The following is a 20,471-nucleotide window of genomic DNA, read 5'->3' as shown; positions in this document are numbered from 1 at the left end:
GGGCCCAAAACTGGACACAGTACTCCAGATGAGGCCTCACCAATGTCGAATAGAGGGGAACGATCACATCCCTCGAGCTGCTCGCTATGCCCCTACTTATACATCCCAAAATGCCATTGGCCTTCTTGGCAACAAGTCCTTGGATTTGTCATGTGCATGACACCTTGAGGTTGGTTTACATATTTGGGTGTTTGTACCATGATTGCCCCATTATTACCCTCACCCTTCGTGATTATGCACTCCTGCTATTCCAGATAATCTACAGGAGATCCCCGGTATATGTTTCCCCCTTTGCATCAATATCCATTGCTCATCAATAGGAGAACGTGTTCCAATTCACATTGGTCTTGATCCGTATATCTGTCGCTTGCAACTTGCTGCTTCATCTTTTGCGTTGCTTTTCCATGGGTGCTTAGCACCCACCGGCAGCCAGCACCAACAGCCCCACCAACCCCCCCAGTGCCTCCCATCCACCAGCGGCCCCACAGGCCGCCGATCAACTCCTCCCTCTCCCTCCCAGCGTCTCCTGCATTCTGCAAAACAGTTGTTCAGCAGCATGCAGGAGGCATTGGGATGGAGAGGGAGGAGCGGGGACAAGGCATGCTCAGAAGAGTGGGCGAGAACTGGGCCATTATTTCCTATGGGGAAAAATTCCCCGATATCCATCATTTTGGTATCTGTTGCCCTTTTCAAGAATGCAACCCCAATGTATACCAGGGATCCCCTGTATCACTCGAGATTGGTAACCCTACTACTGATCTAGAGGATGCAAGAACCATACAGCCACCTCTCTCCATAGTAGGAGCCTCAATGTTCCACAAAACCAAAGCCTTTGCCCCTACACCCCTTACTTAAGCACAGATCCTGTGAACAAATTAGATATTTTTAAAACATGAGAAAAAAATGAGAGGCTTCAATATAAAACACAAATCATTTGCTGAAGTTTTCTGTTTGACATGACAGTCTTTCATAGCCAAACTACAAGTCAGTAATAATTTTCTCAAAGTACCAATAGCAAAATATATAAGTGTGTCATAAATATAAAGGGAAGGGTAAACCCCTTTGAAATCCCTCCTGGCCAGGGGAAAGCTCCTCTCACCTGTAAAGGGTTAAGAAGCTAAAGGTAACCTCGCTGGCACCTGACCAAAATGACCAATGAGGAGACAAGATACTTTCAAAAGCTGGGAGGAGGGAGAGAAACAAAGGGTCTGTGTCGGTCTATATGCTGGTTTCTGCAGGGGATAGACCAGGAATGGAGTCTTAGAACTTTTAGTAAGTAATCTAGCTAGGTATGTGTTAGATTATGATTTCTTTAAATGGCTGAGAAAAGAATTGTGCTGAATAGAATAACTATTTCTGTCTGTGTATCTTTTTTGTAACTTAAGGTTTTGCCTAGAGGGGTTCTCTATGTTTTTGAATCTAATTACTCTGTAAGATATCTACCATCCTGATTTTACAGGGGGGATTTCTTTATTTCTATTTACTTCTATTTTTTATTAAAAGTCTTCTTGTAAAAAACTGAATGCTTTTTCATTGTTCTCAGATCCAAGGGTTTGGGTCTGTGGTCACCTATGCAAATTGGTGAGGCTTTTTATCCAACATTTCCCAGGAAAGGGGGGGTGCAAGTGTTGGGAGGATTGTTCATTGTTCTTAAGATCCAAGGGTCTGGGTCTGTAGTCACCTAGGCAAATTGGTGAGGCTTTTTACCAAACCTTGTCCAGGAAGTGGGGTGCAGGGTTTTGGGAAGTATTTTGGGGGGAAAGACGCATCCAAACAGCTCTTCCCCAGTAACCAGTATTAGTTTGGTGGTGCTAGCGGCCAGTCCAAGGACAACGGGTGGAATATTTTGTACCTTGGGGAAGTTTTGACCTAAGCTGGTAAAGATAAGCTTAGGAGGTTTTTCATGCAGGTCCCCACATCTGTACCCTAGAGTTCAGAGTGGGGGAGGAACCTTGACAAAGTGAAAAATTATTCCATAAAGCTGGTAATGTGGGCTAACTTGGTAATGGTTTGTGTGAAATTCTGCTAGTATTTTAATATTTTTGTGTAGCTTTTGAATATCTTTTTTAAAGGCTTGGTCCTGCTCCCTGAAGTCAGTGGGTGTTTTGCTTTTGGCTTCAGTGGGAGCAGGACCTACATCTGATTTTTGAGTGGTGGATGGCCAATTTCTGCTTGCCTTTTTCAGGTAGCCACAGAGAAGTCAATTGGGTTGTTTATCTCAGTAAGGCTAATATAATTTGACTTGTGTTTAAATATACTAAATTAAGTCTTTTTTTAAAAAAGAAGCAATTCAAAGTTCTGCTTACATAAATAAATGATGATAAAAAATGGAAGTGTTGTTGTCCTCTATATTTCTTTATTTTAACCTCAATTAGCTCATTATGAAAAGGGTCTCACCAATCCTTAAAAATGATTCATTCATATTTTAGTAGTATATGGAAACAGCTGATGGCACTTTTGGGAGGTACATTTGTTTTAACTGCCTTTATGAAAAGCTTCCTTGTTTTCTGTTGCTTTTAAGTTTTATAGAACATTTTGATCAAATTCAACTCAGAATTGGTCTTTTATGAATTAGGGCCTGATACTTCAAATCTTTAGTCATGCACTTAGTCCTTGCTCCTGGGAGCAATAACTATTCATGTGCTTTAGAGTTTACGGGATGGCACCCTTGTTTAGTTTAGTTTTACCAATCCTGAACTGGGAAGTGGCAAGAAAAAAGATGACCCTAGTTTAGATAAAGCATAGGATGTGCAATCAAGATACAGCTAGTGCTGGCCATTTATGATGTTCAATTGCCAAAAGGCACCTGCAAAGGTTAGGATTGCTACATTTTCAAATAGCAGCTTTAAAATATATTATAGGTGGGGCTGATAGTATCACACATTAAGAAGTTGCCTGATACTTCCCATTATAAACGTTTGAATCATAGGCACTGCCAGCCCCCCCTGGCTTGAAGTGGTTTCCATCATATACAGGGTTTACAATTTTGTTCAATGGTTTTCAGCACCCTCACTATAAAAATGTTCCAGCACCCTTTGTATGAATTGCCATTTTCAAAGGCTTATAACTTGGCAAATGTGGGTGGATTTTCACAGATATAGCAAAAGGAACTCCCTGATGCTAAGGCCATGCCCCCCACCAAACAAATGTCATGTTCCTGCTCCAGTGCATGGAAATGCTAGAGCATTTCAAAGAAAAGATCTCAAGAATTTTTTAACATGGGGGAAGAAAACATTTTTCCCTAGCCGCGTTCTTGGAAACAGCTGTACCAGTTAGCTGGGGGGGGGGGAAGATGGAGCCAGAGGCAGATAGCTGACATAGAAAATGGAAAATTTCAATCAGAATGCTTAAAGTTTTACCAAGTTATAAGCAAGTGGGAAATTTGGGGCAACCATAATAATAGTTATATATATATAGTGATACAGCAGAGCCAGAGGGCAGCATGAGAATGATCTTATTGGGTGCTGGGATCATAAGCCAGCCCACAGCTAAAAGTCCCTTTCCCTCCAGTCTGGGGAGGAGCTCCTGAGCCCAGAACTCAACTAAATTCAGGGGACAACAAAGGAAAATAACAGGAACAGGTGTGAGGGTCAAAGGGCCAAAACTAGGGAACCTGAAGGTGACACTGAGCAGAGAACCCCAGACAGCACCCGCTGCTCCTCAAAGGATATCCAAGGAGCCAGCAGATGCCACCCAGAGGAACTCTGCCTGGATGCATGAGCGGATAAAGGAACGAAAACAGGCCCCACAGTCACAGAGCCCCCATTTAGTATCAGAGGGGATTTCAGAATTTATATCTTTGATATTTTAGTTGTATTGCATATTGTGTAGCTTGTTTGCTGTAGAGAAAAGATGGCATATGTTTTCCCCAAAAATTCTATTTCTGGGCACCTCTAGAATGGTAATAGCTGCATCTGTGAAAATTAAAGAGTGGACAAAATGTGTCAGGTTCCAAAAACTTTCAGTTGATGAGACTTTTAAAACATGCTGATATCTAACTAGATCAGTTCCTGTGGGAGTTTAAGTGGAAGCTGTTGGACTCATTTTCTGATAGACTTCATATTTTTCCTTTTTCTCATGTGTCTCTAAGTACAAATACATTCCCTATGCTTGTTTGGTTTAGGATAAAAAGGAGAAAATATTTAATATAAAAACAAACAAACCCAGAATGTTACCTCAGCTGAATTAACCATTCAGAATGTGTTGTGTTTCCATTAAATCAATCTGATTAGTGTTTCTGGAAAGAAGGGGACAGTAGATTTTGCACCCATGAACATTTGAAAAGATGCTGAATATCACTAAATGCATTTATATATTACTTCTCTCAAACTGAAAATGAATATTTTCTGGGAAAATGTATTTACACAAATGTATGTGTTAGTGCAATTTTCAAAGGTAAACTTTAAAATTCTCAGTTATACCATAGCAATTGTAACAAAAGCCCTATCATTTGAGACATTTTGAAGGGAACACTGGAAAATATACTGTACTGGGAAAAATTCCACATTGGTAGAGGTTTTATTACATGAATTTAATGTCATTTTAATATTAACTAGTTTACTAACGTCTAATAGTAATTAGCAATAGGAAACATTTCTGTACTGTATTGTGATATCTTTCTAGAAAAAGAAAACCTGACCTGACCCTTTTCAAATAACTCTCTATTTTATCCTCATTCCTTTCAGTTTACAGTCCTGACTAGTTTGTTTGTTTTCTGTCAGTTAATTTTAATATTTTGGACATTGTGATAAAATTGAATTAAGTGAAACATCATGCTATCCCTGTGGAAACTACAAAAATTGTTTAAATAGAAAATGAATAGTAGGAACAGTGTTTAATGCATTTTTAGTTGCCTTTTAGTGCAGTTAGCAGCTAGAAATAAGGAAAAGGAGAATGTGATCAGTCAGTTTTTTGGAATCCACTAGCAAGTGCTCTGTGGACCACCAGTTGTCAACCAATCACAATTTGAGAACATCTGGTCTGTGACTATTAAAACACCTTTATCATAGAATATCAGGGGTGGAAGGGACCTCAGGAGATCAGGAGTCCAACCCCCTGTTCAAAGCAGGACCAATCCCCAATTTTTGCCCCCAGATCCCTAAATGGCCCCCTCAAGGAATGAACTCATAACCCTGGGTTTAGCAGGCCAATGCTCAAACCTTTAACAGTTGCTGGGGTGTAGGTCTTGGGAGGGAAGGGGTTGTTTGTTCCATTTTGATTTTTATACTCTTGATTTTAACTCCAAACTCAATTGCTTATTCAGTATAATCAGTTGCATGTAATTAGAGATGGCAATTTTCAGTTCAAATTACTTAGCTATTGTTAAAAGTCAACAAGAAATGCAGACTTACCAATAAAAGAACACTAATTCCCTGAAACCAATTTCCATTTTTCTGTCTATCAACTGAGGGTTAACAAATCAGGACCAAAATATGGGAATCAAAAATTGTGACCTATCCCGATTTTCAGCAAAGTGTAGAAGAATAGGATATATTCCTTGGTTACTGCTCAGTGTAACACTGTTGCACAAGAGCAACCACTTATCAGATCATTTTTGTTCTATCTAACAAAGGCTTTCAAATCAGATTGTCAAACAATTATGATAAAGTGGTAGTTTAATAATCTAAATAAATCTTTACTTATTGGAAATATGCCCGGGGTGGGCAAACTTTTTGTCCAGAGGACCACATCTGTGCAGGGCCATGAATGTAGGGCTGGGATAGGAGGTTGGGGTGCAGGAGGGGGTTGAGGTGAAGAAGGGGGCTCAGGGCAGGGGGCTCAAGGCAGGGAGTAAAGGGGCTCAGGGCAGGGGTTGGGGTGCAGGGTGCAGGAGAGGTTTGGGGTGCAGGCTCCAGTCTGGGGCCACTTACCTCGAGTGGCTCTGGGGTGGCAGTGTCACGCAGCGGGGCTAAGGCAGGGTCCCTGCCTGCCCTTGCCCCGTGCCGCTCCTGGAAGTTGCCAACATGTCTGGCAGTGACTCTGCGATGTGCTGCCCTCGCCTGTGGGTACCACCCCCGAAGCTCCTATTGACCATGGTTCCCCGTTCCCGGCCAGTAGTGGCTGCGGGGTGCCTGCAGGTGAGGCAGCGCACAGAGCCCTCTGCCCCCCCCCCCCCCAGGGGCTGCAGGGACGTGGTGCCAGCTGCTTCCGGGAGTGGTGCGGGGTCAGGGCAGGCAGGGAGCCTGTCTTAGCCCTGCTGTGCCACGGGGCTGGCAATCCCACGGGCCGGATTGAAAGCCCTGATGGGCTGGATCCGGCCCACGGGCTGTAGTTTGCCCTCCCCTGATATATGCAATACAAATTAGCATTTTTAAGATCAATATTATTGTATAGTGGAATACATTTGCAGTTATATTATTGTCTAGTGTCTGTTTAGCCTGCTGATTTCACAAATAATTTAATTCATACTCTCAGCAAAGGTGCAAAATTATTCTACAATTATTATATGGGATAAGCTGTTAACAGCCTATTACTTGGGTGTCATGTCAAACATGCTTTTGAAATAGTGTCCTGTCAGACATTTGATACCCATATTTAATTCTGCCTTAACGAAGATGCAAGGAGTTTGAATTTCTAGATTTTCATTTATCATAAAATTAATGATATGTATAAGTCACAAAAATAGAAATGGGCAGATTGGTCTTTTAAATCCAATTTGGAATATTACACTAAGTCTGTTCTTATATTTAAGAAAGAATAGGGCTGGGTGTTGGTCCATTTATTTTTTTCAGTTCAGATTATCAGAGGGAAACTATGCTGAATCAGCAGGAAAAGTGTCCTGTTGTTTAGTGATGTTACTATGCTATCACTGGGACAATTTACCATGTTGGCAGTTTCCTCTGGAGAATATCTTTGAGTATTTTAGTCATAAATTATTCATGGAGGACTGGATCATTCAGAGCATTATTAATGGACAACACATGACCTTTTTCATAATGCACAGAAGGCATGGATTGCATGATATTCATGTTTTTTATTAGGACTGGCACTTACTATCCTGCATAAGTTCCTTACCACACATGGTAGTAAATCACAGTATTCCAGAGAAGTGCAGGATTGGGCTGTTTATTGGTAAATTGCACATTTATATTAAAAATGAATTTATATGGAGACGGTCTGATTACAGAAAAATTAACAGATAACTAGGAATCGTGTGCTTTGCAGCATTTGGGTATAATACAGGATACACTTAAAAGCACATTCATATTGTAAGCTACTTTTTTACATTGGAAACAGCATTTAATCAACCATGAAAGATAACATTTTCCTGTTTGCAGAGGAAAAGAAGGGCATTAGTAACCTCAATAAGAATATAATTCATTAATACTCATTGATTTGTCCGTAAATCGTAATTTGATCAACTGTAAATATTAATGACAATAATCATGTATGGCATTATTTGAGCTTTTACACAATCTTGGGTCATTAAGAAAGCATTTTCCAACCCCTGGGGCTGATATGCCTTAGGGAAGCACCAGACTAAGTTGGTGGGAGGGAATTGGGAAGGGCAAAGGAGAAGATTAGTAACAGTGTTGGTGGGGAAAGCTGCAGAACTTGAGCCCTCTCAATTCGCAAATGTGCTTTTACATCTATATAGCGGTAGGAGATTTCCTGAAAGCCATCTACCTTTCTCCCTGCTCCCATTATTCAGCAGTTAGCTATTTTATAATAAGGGGCTGCTTTTGTGTGTCTGCCTGTCTTCTAACAATGTTGAGTATCGTTGTTCTCTGCTGGGTGGACAGTCAGACCTACTCAAGCATTTGTGATCAGACAGAGGACATAAGGGTCTAATACTAATACCAACTGAGTGTTTTATGACATAACATTTGTGAATTCTTATTGTTTTTACTTGTTCAATGCTTAAATTGGAATTGACCTGTGTGTTCACCTCTTTAATGAATGTTTTCTCTTTCTTTGGTGCAGGGCCGTATCTGCAGAAAAGCTGGCAAATCAAAAAAGTCCTTCAGTCGTAAGGAAGCTGAAGCAACATTTAAGAGTTTAGTGAAGACCCATGAAAAATATGGGTGGGTCACTCCTCCCGTTTCTGATGGCTGATATTTGCACCCTGCACATCAATGCTAAACAAAACAACAAAACCAAGTACTATGCTATCTCCTCAGTGCTGTACACCACCCATCCTTTTCTACTTCAGCTTCTGTTAGATACCATGAATGTCAAGGAGACATTTAAATAATTTGATCTATTTACAGAGGGAGAGAAAACAAATGCTGTTTAGGATTATGTTTTAGGACTGGCGAATGGTCATCTTTAAGTCACTCTAGAGCGGATGTTATGATTGTGTCATTTGCTCCATGCAGGCCATATTGTCTTCATCTTCTTTCCATGACAGCAGCACCAGACATCAGTACTGGAAATTCCATCCATTACTGCTCAGTTCATTTAAACGTAGAAATGAAGCAGTTAATATTTAATAGGGAAGCAGTGCATTGCAGGTACATGTTTGCTGTGCTGTTTATCTTTGTTTCCTAGCAGGTCAACATAACTTGAAGATGTGTCTTTATGTGGAGCTGTGGTCTGCTGTGACTAAATTTAGACCTCATGTGTGCTCTATATATGACCTTTAATTCATAAAAGCAGAATTATAACAATGAAAGATTCTGGTGTTGAAAAACTGTTAAATGAAATCACGCAATTGGTCAAATTGTTCTATCTATGCTGGTATTGTGGTATGCTGTTGTTCAGAGATAAACCAGTGTGATTAGATCAGGTGATATGTCAGATACCAGATGCACCCACTATAGGGCTCAAAGTCGTTGATGGTAGAATAGTTTTTATCTTCCCAGTACAATGCAGTACTCCTACAACAGCATGTTTGCCTGTCAGCTTTTCAACGGCAATACTAAAACCAAAAAACATAAATGAACCTTTAAAATTTATGAGTCATTTTAAAATGATGTGCCAGTAACAAAGTAAAAGTCAGATTTTTCAAAGAAAGTGGAACAATTGGTTTGTAAAGATGATTTGCATGGTTGAATTTTTTATTTTTCCTCAATAGACATTGTATGTACTTTGAGCCCCGTATCTGAGAAAACCCACTGATGTATATAAATGTCCTGTTATTTAATCATTAAGATTTAATTTTTCTCTTTTGTTCAATAATTTAAAAACTTTCTAAGACTCCATAAAATCTGGAGATAATGTTTATAATAATATATTGAAACAGCTTAAAAATGTGGAATCCAAATGGAAAATCATATTGGACACATTCTGAATAAAATCACCAGTACCGTTTCATTGCCTCAAGATTTCAATCATTTTAGGCTAATTTTCTTTTCAAATTATTAGATGTATTACTGTGAAACACTAGAAATCTTACTGATACATAATGCCTGCTCTGGCAGCATTTTTAATAGAAAGCAGGACATTATTGATTGTAAAATGCCGTCCAGAAAAAAAATATAATGTGTTTTTAGAGAACTCTCCATTACATGCCTAACACAAGAGTAGGCCACTGCTTTTAATCAAAATGGCTGAACAGTCTCTGGTTACATTTTAACGGCACGGAAGTCTTCATTTCTAACTATTTATGGTGCTTTGTGGGGTTTTGGCTTGATTTAAAGCTGCACAGAACAGAAAAGCACAAATGAATTAACTATAAATCAGAGTGTTGTAGGGCCAGTACAGCACAGGTTTGCCTCTCATTTCTTAATTGGAGAAGCAAAAATGCATTAATCAACCTTAAAAGTATCTGACTCATTTTGCAAAAGAATGTTCCCTTCACCCCCTCCACCCCTGCACCAATGCTGCCAGCCTCCATTGCCCCCTTGTCCAGTTCTTTCATAAGCATCTTTGTGCTTTCTTCTGCCCCACATCTTCTATGCAAAACATCCTCCCCAAATTATTCCATAAAGCCATTACCCTCTTCTCCAAATCCCTCTTCTGCAAGACCCACTTCTTCCAACAACCTACGGGAAACTGACAGATGATAGTGCCTAAGTAAATGGATGTAGGGACTTCTGATTGTTTTGTTTGTTTGTTTATCTATATATATTTTGGCAAAATGACAGTCTCAAAACCATTTAGTTGTTTACTTAGCTGGCCTATGAAAACACATGTTTTTATTATGGTTTCCCTCACCCTTCCTCCTTCGTTTGTTACAGCCATTTGGTATGTCTTGCCTTAATTAAACACTAATTATGGACAGGACTGTCTTTTACTCTATTTTGAATACAGCCTGGAAAAATTTTATCTTATCCTGATTTGTGATTTAGGGTGCTACCATGATACAAATACATAAATGAGAATTTCTCCCTAGGACCTATTTATCATCTCCATTCAGTGATGAGTCACACACAGCATTCAAGTGCAGAATGTACAGCTCAACAAAATTTATAGTCATCTATTTGTTTGATGTATTTATTTTTATAAACTTGATCTTTTTTTTTTTTTGCTTTGTTTGTTTCTGTTGCAGAAAAAGAAGCTAATATATTTTGTTAGGCATCAAATAACTTGCAACCTCCACCGTGGTTACTAAGTGCTAGAAACATTGAGCACTAAAAGGAGTGAGAGAGATTTTCCTGCTAATGGGTTATTTCTTAAAGCACTTACTACACACATCACATCAGAATTCTGTTAAAAGCAATCTATAATGCTGAGGTAAATCCACTGGGGAATGTTACTATCTCTGTGATTTATTCTCTGTCCTTTTTTTCCTATCAACTCATTATTTTAAACATAGAATATCAGGGTTGTAAGGGACCTGAGATCATCTAGTCCAACCCCCTGCTCAAAGTAGGACCAGACTAAATACCGTCCCTTATTTTTGCCCCAGATCCCTAAATGGCCCCCTCACAGATTGAACTCACAACCCTGGGTTTAGAAGGCCAGTGCTCAAACCACTGAGCTATCCCTACACCTCCAAAAAGAAAAAAAAATCCTAACACTGTTGCTGTTATTGCCTTTAAGTGGAACCCATGGTTTTGAGATACCCACAGGCATGATAATACCAATTTAATGTGACAAACTATTTGGGACATTCTGGCAAATAGTTATGGTCAAAGAAGAAAGTAAATGTCAAAATGTTTTGTTTTGGAAATGCTGCAAAGAGCCTTTGTATTTTCATTAAGCTCAATAAGGTGCTAATGTAGAGAACAGTGTCTCCTGAGGGATCTTTAGCTAAAGGTCAAGTAGCCAGGTAGCCAAGTCTTCACCCCCAGTATCCTAGACAGGAGGCCAGGTTAGTCTTAGTCTATTGGTCTCCTTTGTCCAGGTTCTTTACCGCTAAGGCCACTTGACCCAGAGACCCCTTCTGGATAAATGGTGACCATTCTTCCTGAGAATCATGTATTTCATGTTTAATTAAAGGGTTCTGTGAAATAAAACAGTGTAGATGATAGGTTCCTCACACCTATTTATGTATTTTTAAAATATATATATATATATATATATATATATACATACTTTCAAATGTTATTTTAAATAGTTGGCAAAACAAGGGGCATTGCTGCTAAAAATCATACCCCCATAACTAGAAGGCAGCTATCTCCATATCAGTCAGAGCTGTAGAGCAGCGGAAGCAGTGGACCGGGCGTTTGGAGTGCTTCATACAATGCCAAGCCCTTGAAAGGATTGGAGAGAAGAGTGCTGCATGGTGGCAGCCGTGGGGAAGCCATGGGTGACAGAAGCGGAGACTGTGGGATGGGGGAAAAGGAGAGGTGCAGTCTCCAAACAGGGCAGGGTGAACTGGCTCCCAAAGTGTAGAGAGAGGAACATCCCTGATAGAGGAACAGTATAAAGAGAGAGGACACAGCAAGGGGAATAATGAGGAACTTTAGGGACAGCACTTAAGACTGAAGGGAAAGGGAGAGGAGTAGGGAATTAGAAAGGTAAATAAGATATACAGAAAGAGGGGATTTCTACAGTAGGAATGGTGTTGTGATGCCTTAGGGGTTCACCCAGACCAGTAAAGGGTTCTGTCACTGCCTGCCCTGTAACTTTGTGTTCTTTAGTCTGTGCAGCTTTGGCTCAGAGCCCTGACACCAGGAGCCTGCTCACAGCACAAAGGTTAAAAGCTATTCCACCCATCCAGTTACTCCATTTTGGTTGACCCCAACAATTCTCATTGTCCCAAATCTCCCAAAACCATCTCCACTGCAGTGTCCAGTCCCTCTTAGGGCATGTCTACACATACAGTGGTGAAGATGCTGTATGCGAATGGGAGCTCTCCCATCAGTATAATAAAATCACCTCCAAGAGCAGCAGTTGCTATTTTGGGGGGAGAAGCTGTCCCGCCAACATAGTGCAGTTCACACCAGCGCTTATGTCAGTGTAACTTATGTCGCTCGAGGGGCGGGTGTTATTCACACTCCTGAGTGACATAAGTTATGCTGACATAAGCCATAGTGTAGTGGACATTCACAGAGGTAACACCAAGTTCACTGCCTCCAAAGAGCCAGTACACACAGCAGCTTGTTAGCTCAGCTGGGGTGGTACAATCCATCTTAATACACAGCACTGAGACAGTTTGTAATAAGACAAGAATAAGTTTATTAGCAAAGAACATAGATGTAAGTGATTTCAAGCTCCAGTGTAAGAGATATGAAAGGGTTACAAACAAAAATAAACTAAACAGAAATAACACATTTTCTACTGTCTAAAACTTAATTCTAGCAAGATGCAGTTTTGCCTAACCTAGTATCTTACTCACACAAAGTTTTCAGCATTCTCCAGCAGGCTGGCTGTTCCAGCCAGGATCCAACCCTCACAGAATAATGCTGGTTTCTTTGTTCCCTCAAGGGATGGATGCCCCCGCTGTCTTTCAGCAGTTCCTTATATCCCCAAAATTTAGCTTTAATTTCAAAGTCAAGAAGCCCTCCTGGGGTTTCAGCTTTGCTCAGCTGTCTGTGTCCACCAAGAGACAGCACCATGTTAATTTTGCAGTCTCCTGGATTTTACAATGCAAATGATCTTCCTGCAATCTCTGATGCAAGTGAATAGCCCATTATCCTTGTCTATGATCACACCTGGCTTGGTTTGCAACTGAACCAAAGAGGTATTTACCTTACCCTTTGTCTGGAAAAAAACCTATTTTGTTTCCTTTGTCTGTTTCCAAACCATTATATCAGAGAATATCAATAATTTTACATACAGTATTTACATAAATTTCACAGTGATATTAATGAGCAGTATATTAGTTTTCAAATGATACATTACAAGACACCTTTTAAATAAATATCATAACAATGGTGTGTGAGGTATATCAAGCTGATCAGGCCAGCTGAGATTTGCTGTTACGTACCAGGGAGCCCTTTACCATATCACACTAGGGTGCTCTTAGTGTCACAGGTATATCTTGATAGAAAAACATCTGAGCTCTGCCTACAATAACAGTTATGCTATTTATAGCAATACTGCATGTATGCTGTTGCTGAAGAACAGGTACTAATTTTCCTACTCTAGACAAGGCCAAAAGGAGAATAAAAGAGGAGAAAACTGGGAGAAGGGGTAGGCAAACAGAGATGGAGGAGGAACGGGAGAACTGAGAGAGAGGTAGTATGAAGTGGAAACCAGAATAAAAATGGACAGCAAATGCAGAAAAAATGGTTTATAGGGAAGAAAAATGAACAAGATGGAAAAAAGAGAGAAAATGACAAAAGAGTGAGAAAATAGACAAAAAGGAGGTTCAGAAAAAGTGTCTGTGCCAGACCCTGGCATGGGAAACTATCATGGGGGGTTGTCTACATGCTAATATATTACACAGAAGGGGCTCCAATAAAAACTCATAGTCATAAAATGTCAGTTTTCTTTGTGTCCTGGGAAATGAAACAAGAGACACTCCTTTGCTTTGTCCTTTTTGTGACAGTTGTGACAACCAAAGATTTTGGTATAAGATGGGTATTCAAAAAGTTGAAGCCATGCCATTGAATGTAATGCAGCCTATCAGCCCCACCCCCTTTTTTTTTGTGCCTGGAGGCATGTATCTGTCACAGATCTTGAAGTGGCCCAGGAGACCTCACTAAGCGGACTGGCCATTTCCCCTTTCTGTCTAAGTTTCAGGCTATTAAAGGGATTTCTCCTGCACAATGGAGAGTTCAGCACCAGGTTCCTCCATATTCCAACGTAAGAGCTCCAGGAACCTCTCTAAATAGGCTTGGAAGGATTAGATTTTTATCTGTAAATGTCTCCTTCACCCTACACATACAAACCAACAAAAATATTTCTATTGACAATAATTGAAATGTACAGATAGTGAAAGTAAGAAATGCTGCTTGAGAACTTCTTAGAGTTTGATTTTCGGCTATTTACTTTGTATATTTTGACATATGAAGTTGACAGTTTGTGGTTTAATGGTTATAAAGCTTTAATTTTTTAAAAATTTCAGTGTCTACTGTCATTAAATATTTATTGTCTGACCCTCCATTGTCTGACCCTCCTATAATTTCTCCACAAGTGTGAAAATGTAAGTAGAGAAAACTAAAAAAGCCAAAAAATAAACATTGATATTATTCATCAAAATAATAAAAAAAATAAAAATTGAATTCTGCCAAGCATCCTTGTAAATCACCAGATAATTGAGCTTCCTGTAGCACCATCTGGTAAGGAGGAAGATGAAGCAGCCTGTTCAGGAATATCATTTTCCATCTATCCTTCCAAAACCAGATGGGCTTTCAGAAACCATATCTCCTAAGGAAGATGGAAGTTTGAAGATGGGGTTTAGCTCTAAGCAGACAGACTCCAGGATTGAGAAGGCCACAAAACTGCATATGGACATTGGGTAAAGAGACCATAAGGTTAGTGGAGAGGACTCTCAATGAAATCGTACACAACTGGAGAAACCACAGAAGTAATAGTATGTTACTTCCTGTGGAGACACATCTCCAGAAGCCATCTTGTTCTTGTTCTCTGGGCATCTAGAAATAGATCTCAGATACTAAGAAGCCTCACGGATTAAAGGATTCTCAGAATTTGCCTCAGGCACCATTCTAGAATGAATGAGTCTATTCAGGGAGCACCCAGATCCAAAATTTCAGCTCCTCAGAGATGATCTCCTGGCTTATCTTTCTTGTAGTCCAATTTTACTACAAATACTATCACACATAATGCTTACTTCCCTAGGTAGTCCCACTGAAGCCAACTGTTGTGTTTAGAACAGTGCGGGGTTCCAAAGAGGTTGGAGCTAGGCTGTTCCCAGTGGTGGCATGACAGAACAAAAAGCAATGGTCTCAAGTTGCAGTGGGGGAGGTCTAGGTTGGACATGAGGAAAAACTCTTTCACTAGGAGGGTGGTGAAGCAGTGGAATGCGTTACCTAGGGAGGTGGTGGAATCTCCATCCGTAGAGGTTTTTAAGGCCCGGCTTAACAAAGCCCTGGCTGGGATGATTTAGTTGGAGTTGGCTTAGATGACCTCCTCAAGTCTCCTCCAACCCTAATCTTCTATGATTCTATGATCCCTGACCAGGGTTCCATTTTGCAGCATAGATGGGATGATAAATGTGTCTCTGCATTGTGGATTTTAGCACGGTTTAGGGACAAGCATTTGTATGCACTACAAAATGGAATGATTTTCCATTGTGGCTGATGTGATTAGGCCCTATGATGGTGTCCCCTGAATAGATATGTGGGCACAGTTGGGGGAGGTTTAGATTGGATATTAGGAAAAACTTTTTCACTAAGAGGGTGGTGAAACACTGGAATGCGTTACCTAGGGATGTGGTAGAATCTCCTTCCTTAGAGGTTTTTAAGGTCAGGCTTGACAAAGCCCTGGCTGGGATGATTTAACTGGGAATTGGTCCTGCTTTGAGCAGGGGGTTGGACTAGATGACCTTCTGGGGTCCCTTCCAACCCTGATATTCTATGATTCTATGATTCTATGATTTTCAAACTAGGTCAAAGGACAACTAGATTGAAAGAAAGTCACTCACTAATATCAACACAGCTGTAGTGGAGAAGGGCTGTAGACTGCTGTAATTTATACATCCAAGGGTGCAGAAGGGAGGTGTTGCAGCAGGAACAGCGGCCAGAAGGACTTTGCAAGAAGTTATAAAATAAAGAAGATATAGCATATTTAATTATCTTACACTCTCCTATTAGCATCTTCTGTATTCTTTACATGTCACCAATGTATACTTATATCCATGTGTAACTTGTATCTCCATATGTCACCTCTGAATTTGACTATATGAGTTATACACTAATATTCTAAAGAACCATTGTAATGTGTCATTTAAATTCATTTTAAAAATCCTGAATTTTCTTCTACAGCACTCAAATAATATACTGTCATGTGTCATATTATGTAGAAGCATAAATGCTTTCTCATACCACCAAGCCTAAGTCCAATCAATGATAACACAGTTCACAAAGAAAAATTAGAAACAATATAGTTTGGATATCCGACTTGTTCTTTTTCCTACTTGCTTTATCTTCTAACCTCCAAAATGTAACACCATAATGACAGCAGCATAGTGATGACATTAGTCGCATTATTGCCAGCAGCTGGTATCTTGATTTATTTTTAATGATATCTTCAGTCTATGTTATTACAAAAATACCATCTCAGGAATCCTACTCCTTTCAGCTGAGGTGACAAGTAAATTTTAATGTAGGAAGGAGCATATACATTGTGGATGTGTTTCACAAAGTGAGAATTCAGAATTATCTCTGCACCCTATAAAAAACTTCCTGGTCTAATCTCAGTGGTTGCCAGTCTATTAACATACATTATCTTATGTTATCAGCTATTCTGTGTTTTTTTACTCTATGATCTTTTGTGATTTAAATTATTTGTGGTTCACTAAATGAAGTCTTTGAGGCATGTCACGAGTATTCTCCATAAAAATCAGTGAAATGTAACTGAACCAAATCTAATTAAGTGTCTGTGTGATTTAAAAGACTTCTCCTTGAGCTGTCATTTGCATTAAAAAGATTTGTAGACTTGTTTACCACAGATTCACCCTCAAAGGTTCTCAACATAGCTACAACTGTGAATTCAGCACAAAACCCATAATATAATGTATTAGTACATTGAATGTGAACAACTCCTAAAGAAGTAACAATTTTTGCACAGATGTTGGAATCATGTAATTCTGATAATATGTGTTAACATAACAAAATCATATTATTCCTTAACTTGGATGTAATTTCTATTGTTATTATGAAATTACTTCTGCTATAACAGTATTTTGGGATAACTACTTTAATTATCAAAATTGTTTGTAGTAATATATTCAGGTGTAATGAACTGGCTCATATGCAGGTAGTTACACAAATTATCTCCTTTGAAAGAATCTTCCTTCATTATTTTAAAACTTATTTTTGTATATTACAATGAAATCATTAAAATAGATGAAAGTTGCTTTTTCCATAATACAACAGACATTATTCTTGGGAAATAATTAATATAATGTCACCCTTAATCAAAAACACAGCTGAGTTTAGGAGTGAACTATACCCGCAAACTTTACATACACAGAAATTAAAAAGTAGTGGAAGGAAGTTTTCCTCCCTTTGTGCTGAGGGAGGGGAGATAAAGCTGAGGGGATTGGGAGAGGATACAGGAGGTGGGAAGCACTGATCAGTGTTTATTTACCCTCTTCCCCCAGGCTGCAAAAGCCCCTCCTATGTATATGGTGGGGCTGGAATTGAAAACGAGTAGAAATGGGAAGCTGCTGATGTGTATGGTATCCTCTGTTCTATGCCCAGCACATTATCAAGCGACAATCTCTGGTGCAAGCCCCACTCTGTTGGTGCAGCATGTCTTCATTAGGATTTACACCAATGCACTAGCTACAGAAATACAGTTACAAATCCAAGTGCAAATCTCCTTAGAGTACAATGAAAAGGAGTACTTGTGGCACCTTAGAGACTAACCAATTTATTTGAGTCTCTAAGGTGCCACAAGTACTCCTTTTCTTTTTGCGAATACAGACTAACACGGCTGTTACTCTGAAACCTTAGAGTACAATGGGTTTGAGAAAAGTAGGATTTAATTCTAATGTCTCTGCAGAAGGTAGGGCACAATGGCTTTCCAGACTGTACCTCTCCTCCCAGTATGAGATTGAAAAGTCTTCCCCTCTCCTAGAGAGAATGGAAGGAAACTGCTTGACAAACTGCCTGGAGATCACATGCAGTGTTCTTCTCCAGGAGTGAGCAATTGGCTCCCTAAATGCTGAAGTACAAGCACTTTACAGATGTCACCACATATTATTAGGAGTACTTGTGGTACCTTAGAGACTAACAGATTTATTTGAGCATAAGCTTTCATAGCCCACAAAATAAATTTCTTAGGCTCTAAGGTGCCACAAGTACTCCTGTTCTTTTTGCGGATACAGACTGACACGGCTGCTACTCTGAAACCTGTCACAAAGCCCGTTGCCAACTGTGCCCACATATCTATTCAGGGGACACCATCATAGGGCCTAATCACATCAGCCACACTATCAGTGGCTCGTTCACCTGCACATCTACCAATGTGATATATACCATCATGTGCCAGCAATGCCCCTCTGCTATGTCCATTGGTCAAACTGGACAGTCTCTACGTAAAAGAATAAATGGCCACAAATCAGACGTCAAGAATTATAACATTCAAAAACCAGTCAGAGAACACTTCAATCTCTTTGGTCACTTGATTACAGACCTAAAAGTTGCAATTCTTCAACAAAAAAACTTCAAAAACAGACTCCAATGAGAGACTGCTAAATTGGAATTAATTTGCAAACTGAATACAATTAACTTAGGCTTGAATAGCGACTGGGAATGGGTGGGTCATTCCACAAAGTAAAACTATTTCCCCATGTTTATTCCCCACCCCACCCCTCACTGTTCCTCAGACTACTTGTCAACTGCTGGAAATGGCCCACCTTGATAATCACTACAAAAGGTTCCCCCCACCCCTCGCTCTCCTGCTGGTAATAGCTCACCTTGAGTCATCACTCTCGTTACAGTGTGTATGGTAACACCCATTGTTTCATGTTCTCTAGTATGTCTACACTACGAAATTAGGTCGAATTTATAGAAGTCAGTTTCGTAGAAAGCGGTTTTATACAGTTGATTGTGTGTGTCCCCACACAAATGCTCTAAGTGCATGTAATCGGCCGAGTGTGTCCACAGTACCGAGGCAACCATCGACTTCCGGAGCGTTGCACTGTGGGTGGCTATCCCACAGTTCCCGCAGTCTCTGCCGCCCATCTGAATTCTGGGTAGAAATCCCAGTCCCTGATGGGGCTAAAACATTGTTGCGGGTTGTTCTGGGTACATACCGTCAGGTCCCCGTTCCCTCCCTCGCTCCGTGAAAGCAAGGGCAGACAATCGTTTTGCGTCTTTTTTCTTGAGTTACCTGTGCAGATGCCATACCACAGCAAGCTTGAAGCCCGCTCAGCTAACCATCACCGTATGTCTCCTGGGTGCTGGCAGACATGGTACTGCATTGCTACACACCAGCCGTTAATTGCCTTTTGGCAGCAGACAGTGCAGTATGACTAGTAGCCGTCATCGACGTAGTCCTGGGTGCTCTTTTAATCGGGCGCCTGGGCAAACATGGGAGTGACTCAGCCAGGTCATTTCCCTTTTAAGTTTCATCTCTTGGCGATTCAGTCCTACTGGCAGTGCACTGTCTTTTAACCTCCAGCCAGCAGAAGATAATGGCTAGTCATCATACTGCACCGTCTTCTGCCGAGCACCCAGGTGTTGACGTTGGCTAGCGGTCGCACTGCACTGTCTGCTGCCAGCAAGATGTATAAAGATAGATGAAGTGGCTCAAAACAAGAAATAGACCAGATTTGTTTTGTATTCATTTTCTCCTCCCTCCATCCTTCCCTCTGTGAAATCAACGGCCTGCTAAACCCAGTTTTGAGTTCTATCCTTGAGGTTTTGAATTCTATCCTTGAGGGGGCCATTCAGTTTCTCACAAAGCCACCCCCTTTGTTGATTTTAATTGCTTGTAAGCCAACCCTGTAAGCCATGTCATCAGTCACCCCTCCCTCCGTCAGGGCAACGGCAGACAATCGTTCCGCGCCTTTTTTCTGTGCAGACGCCATACCACGGCAATCATGGAGCCCGCTCAGATCACTTTGGCAATTAGGAGCACATTAAACACCACGCACATTATCCAGCAGTATATGCAGCACCGGAACCTGGCAAAGTGATACCGGGCGAGTAGGCGATGTCAGTGCAGTAATGTGAGTGATGAGGACATGGACACAGACTTCTCTCAAAGCAGGAGCCCTGGCAATGTAGGCATCATTGTGCTAATGGGGCAGGTTCATGCGGTGGAACGCCGATTCTGGGTTCGGGAAACAAGCACAGACTGGTGGGATCGCATAGTGTTGCAGGTCTGGGACGATTCCCAGTGGTTGCGAAACTTTCGCATGCATAAGGGCACTTTCATGGAACTTTGTGATTTGCGTTCCCCTGCCCTGAGGCGCAAGAATACCAAGATGAGAGCAGCCCTCACAGTTGAGAAGCAAGTGGCAATAGCCCTGTGGAAGCTTGCAACGCCAGACAGCTACCGGT

At 40.6% G+C, this 20,471-nt stretch overlaps 1 protein-coding gene across 1 annotated transcript in view; it reads left to right on the top strand.

Moving 5' to 3' along the window:
- Window positions 1-17,074, top strand: part of UBE2QL1 (ubiquitin conjugating enzyme E2 QL1) — a 52,142-nt gene extending 35,068 nt beyond the window's left edge. The window contains exon 2 of the mRNA XM_073332410.2: window positions 7,924-17,074. Coding sequence (XP_073188511.1) covers window positions 7,924-8,055 — 132 coding nt within the window. The 3' untranslated portion in view covers window positions 8,056-17,074. The remainder of the gene's footprint in view (window positions 1-7,923) is intronic.
- Window positions 17,075-20,471: the final 3,397 nt, after the last annotated feature.

Source organism: Lepidochelys kempii, chromosome 2 (assembly GCF_965140285.1).
Source record: "Lepidochelys kempii isolate rLepKem1 chromosome 2, rLepKem1.hap1, whole genome shotgun sequence".
NCBI lineage: Eukaryota > Metazoa > Chordata > Testudines > Cheloniidae > Lepidochelys > Lepidochelys kempii.
Note: the sequence above shows the minus strand (reverse complement) of the source record. Positions and strands in the feature narration are given on the sequence as shown.